The following is a 12,336-nucleotide window of genomic DNA, read 5'->3' as shown; positions in this document are numbered from 1 at the left end:
GAGACGGACGCATGGATAGGGGAGGTGGCGCCCGTGTGCCCTCTATGGACGGGCCTTCACTGCCCCATAGCATCCTTGATGAAGCTTTTAAACATACATAAAGCAACATAAGAGTAGGTTCGCATCTATGCGGGGAGTGTGCCTGCATTGCAGGTACAGCACCCTATTCATTGGAATGGGCTGCTGTACCTGCAAGGAATGCAAGGAAAGAAGTATCTGAACCCGGAAGAAGCATCTGAACCTGGAAGAAGTATCTGAACCCGGAAGAAGTATCTGAACCCGGAAGAAGTATCTGAACCCGGAAGAAGTATCTGAACCCGGAAATAGTATCTGAACCCGGAAGAAGTATCTGAACCCGGAAATAGTATCTGAACCCGGAAGAAGTATCTGAACCCGGAAGAAGTATCTGAACCCGGAAGAAGTATCTGAACCCGGAAGAAGTATCTGAACCCGGAAGAAGTATCTGAACCCGGAAATAGTATCTGAACCCGGAAGAAATATCTGAACCCGGAAATTCATGCAGTAGTACTGCGGCACCATGCAGTTTTGTGCAAGAAAAAACAATGCATGGGGGCGCCGCTAAGAATTAATGGCACCTCTGCATGCGCATCTGCAAAAGAGCAGCGTGTTTTGCTGGTGGGTCGGGAACACACGTGATTATGCGCACGTTTCTGGCTTGAACAGATGTGAACAAGGGTGGAGCTGCTGTACAGTGACCTGTGATCCCGTCTAGTGCCTTGCAATAAAATGCGGTATGTCTGCATTTTATTGCAGATCACTGCTGTGTAGCTCCGGGCTGTGCTTCAATGTACGTAGAACAATGTAGCGAATAATAAAACATTGCGAATTGTAGAGATGTGCAAGATGGAAAATTTGTTTCGTTTTGGATTTATTCATTAACCACTTCAATACCGGGCACTTCCACCCCCTTCCTGCCCAGGCCAATTTTCAGCTTTCAGCGCTGTGAATGACAATTGCGCGGTCATGCAACACTGTACCCAAACAATTTTTTTTTTTTTTATCAATTTGTTCCCACAAATGTAGCTTTCTTTTGGGGGTATTTGATCACTGTTGGGTTCTTTGGGCCAGATTCAGGTACAAATACGTTACGCTGCGGCAGCGTAACGTATCCCATTTACGTTACACCGCCGCAGGTTTACAGCGTAAGTGCCTGATTCACAAAGCTCTTACCTGTAAACTTGCGGCGGTGTAACGTAAATCCGCTCGGCGCAAGCGCGCCTAATTCAAATGGGGCGGGCACCTTTTAAATTAGGAGCGTTCCCGCGCCGAACGTACTGCGCATGCTCCGTCCGTCAAATTACCCGACGTGCATTGCGCTAAATGACGTCGCAAGGACGTCATTGGTTTCGACGTTAACGTAAATGACGTCCAGCGCCATTCACGGACGACTTACGCAAACGACGTGAATTTTAAAATTTCGACGCGGGAACGACGGCCATACTTAACATTGGCTAGGCCACCTAGAGGGCAGCCTTAGTTTTACGCGGCGTATCTCAACAGAAAATACGTAAATTTAGAGCGACGGGTAACGCGGACGTTCGTGAATCGCTGTAACTAGTCATTTGCATATTCTACACCAACCGCAATGGAATCGCCACCTAGCGGCCGGCCTAGAATTGCATCCTAAGATCTGACGGTGTAAGTCAATTACACCTGTCGGATCTTAGGGCTATCTCTGCGTAACTTATTCTATGAATCAGCCGCATTGTTACGACGGGCGGATCACAGAGATACGACGGCGTATCAGGAGATACGCCGTCGTATCTCTTTTGTGAATCTAGGCCTTTGTTTCTGTTATAAAGTTTTGAAAATAAGTACGTTTTCTCCTTCACTGATGGGCACTGATAAGGCGGGAAAAACATGAGGTGGCACTGATGATGGGCACGGATAGGCGGCACTGATAGGTCGCACTGGTATGCAGTATTGATAGGCGGCACTGATGGATGGCACTGATAGGTGGCATGGATGGGCACTGATGGGCATCACTGATAGGGTGACATCTGAAAGTCATTGGTAATGGGCACTGATTGGCAAATTTTGGGCACTGGACTGTCATCCCTGGTGGCCATGGGCAGCACAGTGGTGTAGTGAGTAGCACTCTTGCCTAGCAGTAAAAAGGGTTGCTGGTTCGAATCCTGACCACGACACCTGCCTGGAGTTTGCATGTTCTCCCTGTGCCCCTGCGTGGGTTTTCTCCGGGTACTCCGGTTTCCTCCCACACTCCAAAGACATGCTAGTAGGTTAATTGGCTTCTGTCTAAAATTGGCCCTAGTATATGAATGTGAGACAGGGACCTTAGATTGTAAGCTCCTTGAGGGTAGGGACTGATGTGAATGTACATTGTATATGTAAAGCTCTGCGTAAATTGACGGCGCTATATAAGTACCTAAATAATAATAATAATAATCCATCCGTTGTGTGCCATCCCTGGTGGTCCATTGTGGGCATCCGTGGGGGGGCTGCGCTGATAATCAATCAGCGCAGTCCCCCCCCGTCATGAGAGCCGCTGATGGGCTCTCCCCTACTTGCGTCTGTGAGTGAGGAAAAGCCGATACACTGCTTTTCCTGTTTACACTGTGATCAGCCGTGATTGAACACGGCTGATCACGTGGTAAAGAGCCTCCGTCAAAGGCTCTTTGCCAAGATCGGTGTAGCGGTGTGTCAGACGAACACACTGCTCCACCGATCGCCACGCTGCGCGCTCCCACGGGCGCGCGCCGACAGTTATCCTGAAAGACGTCATATGACGCCCAGTCAGGATAACTGAACCACCGCCCGGCTGGCCGGCATTCTGCTATAGGCCGAGTGGGAAGTGGTTAAGTAAATCGTTTTGTTTTATCATATTTGTTATGTTCGAGGGATTTGTGTTCAGAATTCGTGATTCGTTGTCCTGAATCAATTTTGTATTTTCGGACGTTAATTTCGGAAGATTAGCTACATTCATTTTAACGCGTTAATTTGTGATTTCGCTATGATTAGCTATGTGGTCTGAGTCACCCCTGCTAGTCCAACCCACAAAGAGAAATGGAATGATCTGATTGGACGACATTGACTGGAACAGATGCCTGTCCTGTCATTGCTGTGTGGCCGGCAAGTGTCACTGTACCACGTGCGTCAGTATGAGGCCGGGGGTGGGGAGGGGCGGCGCTGTAAGGGCAGGTTAAAGGAAGAGAGGGGCAGGTTAGGGGAAATGGGGGGGCGGTAGAGAAGTAGGAGGGGCAGGGCAGGGGAGGAGCAGAGCTGACAGGGGAGGAGCGGAGCTGCTGGGAGGAAGTGTCCTCTGTGTGGGTTTCAGTGACAACATGGCGGTGTAGACTCGAGGCGGAGCTCCTCCTGCAGCAGGGCTCGACAAATCCCAGGCGCCAGGTCGCCATGGCGACTAGAAATAGGGTCCTGGCGACTTGGCTTGGAAGGGGGGCAAAAAAAAAAAGCTGGTGCCATCTGGTGGTGAGCCGTTGGTATTACAAGTTATTACCACCAGATGTGTAAGCTGGTTGCCATCTGGTGGTGGCCGTTGGTATTACAAGTTAAGCATTACAAGTTAAACAGCAATTCTAATGTAATTTTTCACTATTTTTCACTGCCATCTTCTTCCCTCTAATTAGAACCCCCAAACATTATATATATTTTTTATCCTAACACCCTAGAGAATAAAATGGCGATCGTTGCAATACTTTCTGTCATGCCGTATTTGCGCAGCGGTCTTACAAGCGCACTTTTTTGGGGAAAAAATTACACTTTTTTTAAATTAAAAAATAAGACAACAGTAAAGTTATCCCCATTTTTTTTTATATTATGAAAGCTAATGTTACGCCGAGTAAATTGATACCCAACATGTCACGCTTCAAAATTGCGTCCGCTCGTGGAATGGCGACAAACTTTTACCCTTTAAAATCTTCATAGGCGACGTTTAAAAAAATCTACAGGTTGCATGTTTTGAGTTACAGAGGAGGTCTAGGGCTAGAATTATTGCTCTCGCTCTACCAATCGCGGCGATACCTCACATGTGTGGTTTGAACACCGTTTACATATGCGCCGGGCACTGCTCACGTATGTGTTCGCTTCTGCGCGCAAGCTCGTCGGGACGGGGCGCGTTTTCTGGCTCCTAACTTTTTTAGCTGGCTCCTAGATTCCAAGCAAATTTGTCAAACCCTGTCCTACAGGATCACTGGGTGTAGGTCCAGCCCAAGCTGTCCGGGGAGACTCTCAGCCTCACCTCGGAGCAGGAATCGGCGGCGCTGAAGGAGCCCCGACACCCCCTCATGGGGGAGCCCCCAGGCTCTCTGGTCACAGGGAGCAGTTGATCACTGTCCTGTCACAAGGCAGAACAGGGAAATGGCTTGCATCTCCCTGTTCTGCCTCTCCGTGACATGATCGCGGGACACCGGCGGACATTTGAGTCCATGGGTCCCCCTTGCACGGCGGCAAATTCAAAGCAACGTACAGGTACGTTGCTTTGCGCAGCCATGCCATTCTGCTGTCGTATATCGGGGTTAGCCGGTCGGCAAGTGGTTAATGAGACATCAGGAATCTTTTCAACCCCTGATGCCTCACCTGCCCTCCATTAAAGGTAATGCATAGGTGATATAAGGAAGCTGTTGGGACGAAGAAACAAAGTTTGGGTTAGAAGACTCGGCTCAGATGGGAGGATTTCCAGCAGAGGCCTCTCCTCCTGCCTTCCCAATCCTCTCTGAACACAAGAATGGTGGATCCATCACCCAATCCATCAGACAAATCATCAACGTATTCCTGTCAGCCATTCAGTTCCTGGACTCGGATACCTTCTGCCAATCCTGACTCTAAATTTGGGTTGCTGCCACCATCCTTGTCTTCTGTGTACCATTCTGGGAATAGTGCCAGTATCGGGGAGTTGGCAGAGGAACCCAACCTCATAAACACTAATAATAAGAGAGATGCCCGAAATATTTTCAGTGGAATCTCCCTTCACAAAACATCCGAGGCGGAATCCGGAGGACATTTCATATTGTGACCCCATAATGGTGACCCTTCCAAACTCTTCTCTTGTGGTTCCCAAGATCCAAACCAGCAGAACATCTAAAGAATCCCAGCACTGTGACACCTCCACCTTCTCTTCACTCAACTGGATGGAGGACTCTGCTCCTTCCTCCAGAACTCTCCTCTCCTGATATACTCTGCACTGCTGGAGGACTCTGCTCCTTCCTCTATAACTCTCCTCTCCTGAAATACTCTGCTGGAGGACTCTGCTCCTTCCTCTATAACTCTCCTCTCCTGATATACTCTGCACTGCTGGAGGACTCTGCTCCTTCCTCTATAACTCTCCTCTCCTGAAATACTCTGCTGGAGGACTCCGCTCCTCCCTCTATAACTCTCCTCTGCTGAAATACTCTGCTGGAGGACTCCGCTCCTTCCTCTATAACTCTCCTCTGCTGAAATACTCTGCTGGAGGACTCTGCTCCTTCCTCCAGAACTCTCCTCTCCTGAAATACTCTGCTGGAGGACTCTGCTCCTTCCTCTATAACTCTCCTCTCCTGATATACTCTGCTCTGCTGGAGGACTCCGCTCCTTCCTCTATAACTCTCCTCTCCTGAAATACTCTGCTCTGCTGGAGGACTCTGCTCCTTCCTCTATAACTCTCCTCTCCTGAAATACTCTGCACTGCTGGAGGACTCCGCTCCTTCCTCTATAACTCTCCTCTCCTGAAATACTCTGCTCTGCTGGAGGACTCTGCTCCTTCCTCTATAACTCTCCTCTCCTGAAATACTCTGCACTGATGGAGGTCTCTGCTCCTTCCTCTATAACTCTCCTCTCCTGATATACTCTGCACTGCTGGAGGACTCTGCTCCTTCCTCTATAACTCTCCTCTGCTGAAATACTCTGCTGGAGGACTCTGCTCCTTCCTCTATAACTCTCCTCTCCTGAAATACTCTCCTCTGCTGAAATACTCTGCTGGAGGACTCCGCTCCTTCCTCTATAACTCTCCTCTCCTGAAATACTCTGCTCTGCTGGAGGACTCTGCTCCTTCCTCTATAACTCTCCTCTCCTGAAATACTCTGCACTGATGGAGGTCTCTGCTCCTTCCTCTATAACTCTCCTCTCCTGATATACTCTGCACTGCTGGAGGACTCTGCTCCTTCCTCTATAACTCTCCTCTGCTGAAATACTCTGCTGGAGGACTCTGCTCCTTCCTCTATAACTCTCCTCTCCTGAAATACTCTCCTCTGCTGAAATACTCTGCTGGAGGACTCTGCTCCTTCCTCCAGAACTCTCCTCTCGTGAAATACTCTGCTCTGCTGGAGGACTCTGCTCCTTCCTCGATATAACCTTCAGAGCATACCAGAGAGGATCCTTAGATGCACAGGAGTATATAAAGGGGGGGTTTCTTATACCATTTCTTATTGCCATCATGCTCACAGTGTTGTCTGTCCCTGTTAGGAGGACCCTGGAGATGGGGTGTTGTGCGGAAGGATCGCTGGCTCAGTCTCTGGCAGAATTCGAAATAAACATGGAAAGAGACGTCCTACTGCCTCTGAACAAGCTAAGTGAGGTAATCTGACTGTCCTTGTGTCTATGTCCAGCTTTTCATCATGTCATATGACTGTTCTGAATCCCCGTCACCAATCACAGTCCTATACCCCCGTCACCAATCACAGTCCTATACCCTCCTCACCAATCACAGTCCAATACCCCGTCACCAATCACAGTCCTATACCCCTCTCACCAACCACAGTCCTATACCCCCCTCACCAATCACAGTCCTATACCCCGTCACCAATCACAGTCCTATACCCCGTCACCAATCACAGTCCTATACCCCGTCACCAATCACAGTCCTAAACTACCATCACCAATCACAGCCCTATACCCCCTCACCAACCACAGTCCTATACCCCCCTCACCAACCACAGCCCTTTACCCCCCTCACCAACCACAGCCCTTTACCCCCCTCACCAACCACAGTCCTATACCCCCCTCACCAATCACAGTCCTATACCCCGTCACCAATCACAGCCCTATACCCCCCTCACCAATCACAGTCCTATACCCCCCGTCACCAATCACAGTCCTATACCCCCATCACCAATCACAGTCCTAAACTACCATCACCAATCACAGCCCTATACCCCCCTCACCAACCACAGTCCTATACCCCCCTCACCAACCACAGTCCTATACCCCCCTCACCAATCACAGTCCTATACCCCCGTCACCAATCACAGTCCTATACCCCCGTCACCAATCACAGTCCTATACCCCCGTCACCAATCACAGTCCTAAACCCCCGTCACCAATCACAGTCCTATTCCCCCGTCACCAATCACAGTCCTATACCCCGTCACCAATCACAGTCCTATACCCCCGTCACCAATCACAGTCCTATACCCCGTCACCAATCACAGTCCTATACCCCCGTTACCAATCACAGTCCTATACCCACATCACCAACCACAGTCCTATACCCCCTCACCAACCACAGTCCTATACCCCCATCACCAATCACAGTCCTATACCCCCATCACCAATCACAGTCCTAAACTACCATCACCAATCACAGCCCTATACCCACCTCACCAACCACAGTCCTATACCCCCCTCACCAACCACAGTCCTATACCCCCCTCACCAACCACAGTCCTATACCCCCGTCACCAATCACAGTCCTATACCCCCCTCACCTACCACAGTTCTATACCCCCGTCACCAATCACAGTCCTATACCCCCGTCACCAATCACAGTCCTATACCCCCGTCACCAATCACAGCCCTATACCCCCCTCACCAACCACAGTCCTATACCCCCCTCACCAACCACAGTCCTATACCCCCGTCACCAATCACAGTCCACTTTTTTCCCCTCGAAATTCCAGCTCCCCAATGTACCAATATAGCTGTAATATACTTATTTTTCAAAAATAAAACAGCTTTCCATTCATTCTACCCAGGCTTACCTCACTCTCTTCATGGATATTTAAAAACCCTGCTCCATTACTTCTGCCTTACTTCCTGAACAGACTTTAGGTCATGACCCAGGAAGGAGTTGACCAGCTGATCTCATTAGCTTGACCTGTCTTAAAGTATGTTCAGGAAGTAAGGCAGAAGTAATGGAACAGGGTTTTTAAACATCCATGAATGGAATATAATATATCTCTTCATGTTCTCTCCATGTACTTGGTTCTTCATGTTCTCTCCATGTACTGGGCCCTTCGTGTTCTCTCCATGTACTTGGCTCTTCATGTTCTCTTCATGTACTTGGCTCTTCATGTTCTCTCCATGTACTGGGCTCTTCATGTTCTCTCAATGTACTGGGTTCTTCATATTCTCTCCATGTTCTGGGCTCTTCATGTTCTCTCTGTGTACTGGGCTCTTCATGTTCTCTCCATGTAATGGGCTCTTCATGTTCTCTCCATGTAATGGGCTCTTCATGTTCTCTTCATGTACTGGGCTCTTCATGTTCTCTTCATGTACTGGGCTCTTCATGTTCTCTCCATGTACTGGGCTCTTCATGTTCTCTCCATGTACTGGGCTCTTCATGTTCTCTCCATGTACTGGGCTCTTCGTGTTCTCTCCATGTACTGGGCTCTTCATGTTCTCTCCATGTACTGGGCTCTTCATGTTCTTTCCATGTACTAGGCTCTTCTTGTCCTCTCTATGTACTGGGCTCTTCATGTTCTCTCCATGTACTGGGCTCTTCATGTTCTCTCCATGTACTGGGCTCTTCATGTTCTCTCCATGTACTGGGCTCTTCATGTTCTCTTCATGTACTTTAGACTTCATGTTCTCTTCATGTACCGGGCTCTTCATGTTCTCTCCATGTACTTGGCTCTTCATGTTCTCTCCGTGTACTGGGCTCTTCATGTTCTCTCCATGTACTTTGCTCTTCATGTTCTCTCCATGTACTTGGCTCTTCATGTTCTCTCCGTGTACTGGGTTCTTCATGTTCTCTCCATTGTACTGGGCTCTTCATGTTCTCTCCATGTAATGGGCTCTTCATGTTCTCTTCATGTACTGGGCTCTTCATGTTCTCTTCATGTACTTGGCTCTTCATGTTCTCTTCATGTACTGGGCTCTTCATGTTCTCTCCATGTACTGGGCTCTTCATGTTCTCTCCATGTACTGGGCTCTTCATGTTCTCTCCATGTACTGGGCTCTTCATGTTCTCTTCATGTACTTGGCACTTCATGTTCTCTTCATGTATCGGGCTCTTCACGTTCTCTCCATGTACTTGGCTCTTCATGTTCTCTCCATGTACTTGGCTCTTCATGTTCTCTCCATGTACTTGGTTCTTCATGTTCTCTCCATTGTACTGGGCTCTTCATGTTCTCTCCATGTAATGGGCTCTTCGTGTTCTCTTCATGTACTGGGCTCTTCCTGTTCTCTCCATGTACTGGGCTCTTCATGTTCTCTCCATGTACTGGGCTCTTCATGTTCTCTCCATGTACTGGGCTCTTCCCGTTCTCTCCATGTACTGGGCTCTTCCTGTTCTCTCCATGTACTGGGCTCTTCCTGTTCTCTCCATGTACTGGGCTCTTCGTGTTCTCTCCATGTACTGGGCTCTTCCTGTTCTCTCCATGTACTGGGCTCTTCATGTTCTCTCCATGTACTGGGCTCTTCGTGTTCTCTCCATGTACTGGGCTCTTCATGTCCTCTCCATGTACTGGGCTCTTCATGTTCTCTCCATGTACTCGGCTCTTCGTGTTCTCTCCATGTACTGGGCTCTTCATGTCCTCTCCATGTACTGGGCTCTTCATGTTCTCTCCATGTACTGGGCTCTTCATGTCCTCTCCATGTACTGGGCTCTTCGTGTCCTCTCCATGTACTGGGCTCTTCGTGTTCTCTCCATGTACTGGGCTCTTCATGTTCTCTCCATGTACTGGGCTCTTCATGTTCTCTCCATGTACTGGGCTCTTCATGTTCTCTCCATGTACTGGGCTCTTCCTGTTCTCTCCATGTACTGGGCTCTTCCTGTTCTCTCCATGTACTGGGCTCTTCGTGTTCTCTCCATGTACTGGGCTCTTCCTGTTCTCTCCATGTACTGGGCTCTTCATGTTCTCTCCATGTACTGGGCTCTTCATGTTCTCTCCATGTACTGGGCTCTTTATGTTCTCTCCATGTACTGGGTTCTTCATGTTCTCTTCATGTACTGGGCTCTTCCTGTTCTCTCCATGTACTGGGCTCTTCATGTTCTCTCCATGTACTGGGCTCTTCATGTTCTCTCCATGTACTGGGCTCTTCCCGTTCTCTCCATGTACTGGGCTCTTCCTGTTCTCTCCATGTACTGGGCTCTTCCTGTTCTCTCCATGTACTGGGCTCTTCGTGTTCTCTCCATGTACTGGGCTCTTCCTGTTCTCTCCATGTACTGGGCTCTTCGTGTTCTCTCCATGTACTGGGCTCTTCATGTCCTCTCCATGTACTGGGCTCTTCCTGTTCTCTCCATGTACTGGGCTCTTCCTGTTTTCTCCATGTACTGGGCTCTTCCTGTTCTCTCCATGTAATGGGCTCTTCATGTTCTCTTCATGTACTGGGCTCTTCATGTTCTCTCCATGTACTGGGCTCTTCATGTTCTCTTCATGTACTGGGCTCTTCCTGTTCTCTCCATGTACTGGGCTCTTCATGTTCTCTTCATGTACTGGGCTCTTCCTGTTCTCTCCATGTACTGGGCTCTTCGTGTTCTCTCCATGTACTGGGCTCTTCATGTTCTCTCTATGTACTGGGCTCTTCATGTTCTCTCCATGTACTGGGTTCTTCGTGTTCTCTCCATGTAATGGGCTCTTCATGTTCTCTTCATGTACTGGGCTCTTCATGTTCTCTCCATGTACTGGGTTCTTCGTGTTCTCTCCATGTAATGGGCTCTTCATGTTCTCTTCATGTACTGGGCTCTTCATGTTCTCTCCATGTAATGGGCTCTTCGTGTTCTCTCCATGTTCTGGGCTCTTCATGTTCTCTCCATGTACTGGGCTCTTCGTGTTCTCTCCATGTACTGGGCTCTTCATGTTCTCTCCATGTACTGGGCTCTTCATGTTCTCTCCATGTACTGGGCTCTTCATGTTCTCTCTATGTACTGGGCTCTTCCCGTTCTCTCCATGTACTGGGCTCTTCATGTCCTCTCCATGTTCTGGGCTCTTCATGTTCTCTCCATGTACTGGGCTCTTCGTGTTCTCTCCATGTACTGGGCTCTTCATGTTCTCTCCATGTACTGGGCTCTTCATGTTCTCTCCATGTACTGGGCTTTTCATATTCTCTTTATGTACTGGGCTCTTCATGTTCTCTCTATGTACTGGGCTCTTCATGTTCTCTCCATGTACAGGGCTCTTCATGTTCTCTCCATGTACTGGGTTCTTCATGTCCTGCCCCAGGCACTTGTCTTCTGTAATTGACCTATGACCTTTTTATCACTGACTTCCTTATATACACCTACATTTCTATGCTAAGCTTCTTTAATCCTTCTTTGTCCTCCATTACTGCCACCTACAGCTGCATCTCTCCCTCCTCAGGAAGAACTACCTGCAATTCTAAAGCACCGGAAACAGCTACAGAAACTGCTGACGGACCTGAACAATGTAAAGACTCGGTGAGTATAGACAACCCATGTGTGTACACAGGAGGGACTGCTGCCCTACCTTCCAACTGTCCCTCAATTGGAACCAAATCCCTCTTTCCCTCTTCCCTCCTCAGTTGTCCCTCTTTTTGGTCTGCTATCCAAATATCTATAAAAATGTCCCATTTAACTACCAGAAGAGTTATTCTTCACGGAAACCTTCATCGACGCTTAATGATCTAGTTTGCTATTTAAGAAGGTGGTCAATCTTTGGAATTCTTATTGGTTAGCCACCCTGCCAGTGGCGGTGTGTCCACAGTGGGCGCAGGAGCGCCGCCCCTTCTCTCCTGCACCCGTCAATCAACAATAGATAAATTCATGTATTGCATGAATCTATCTATTGTGGCCACTGCCGCCCCCTATTCCGGTGTCTGGCCCCTTATCGGGCGCCGGGCATCTGAATTACAGCAGCGGGGGTGTTTTTAGAAGTGCCTGATTAGAGCCGGGCGCAATGCTGTGTGTTTGCTGTTTACACAGTGCTGTGTTAGGGAATCTAATAAATCGTTTCCCTAACACTGACCCGCCTCTCAGCCAATCAGGAGCACCGGGTCTGGTTACCTGTCACCTGATTGGCTGAAGCGACAGGCGCTGTGATTGGATGCTTATCAGGCGTCCAATCATAGCAGAAGAGGATGGGAGAAGACATCGAGGACTCGGAGGGAGCATGGAGGTCCCAAAACAGGTAAGTGCCGGACAGGGGGGGCACCACTGGCAGCATTTGGGGGCACACTGGTGGCAAT

General features: G+C 49.0%; 1 protein-coding gene across 1 annotated transcript in view; it reads left to right on the top strand.

Annotated features, from left to right (window-relative positions):
- SH3BP1 (SH3 domain binding protein 1) overlaps positions 1–12,336 on the top strand; it is a 67,083-nt gene that overhangs the window by 27,110 nt on the left and 27,637 nt on the right. The window contains exons 6-7 of the mRNA XM_040358834.1: positions 6,436–6,547; positions 11,493–11,569. Of these exons, the coding sequence (XP_040214768.1) occupies positions 6,436–6,547; positions 11,493–11,569 (189 nt within the window). The remainder of the gene's footprint in view (positions 1–6,435; positions 6,548–11,492; positions 11,570–12,336) is intronic.

The sequence above is a fragment of the Rana temporaria genome, chromosome 7, assembly GCF_905171775.1.
Source record: "Rana temporaria chromosome 7, aRanTem1.1, whole genome shotgun sequence".
NCBI lineage: Eukaryota > Metazoa > Chordata > Amphibia > Anura > Ranidae > Rana > Rana temporaria.
The sequence above is the reverse complement of the archived record's forward strand: the minus strand, read 5'-3'. Positions and strand labels throughout refer to the sequence as shown.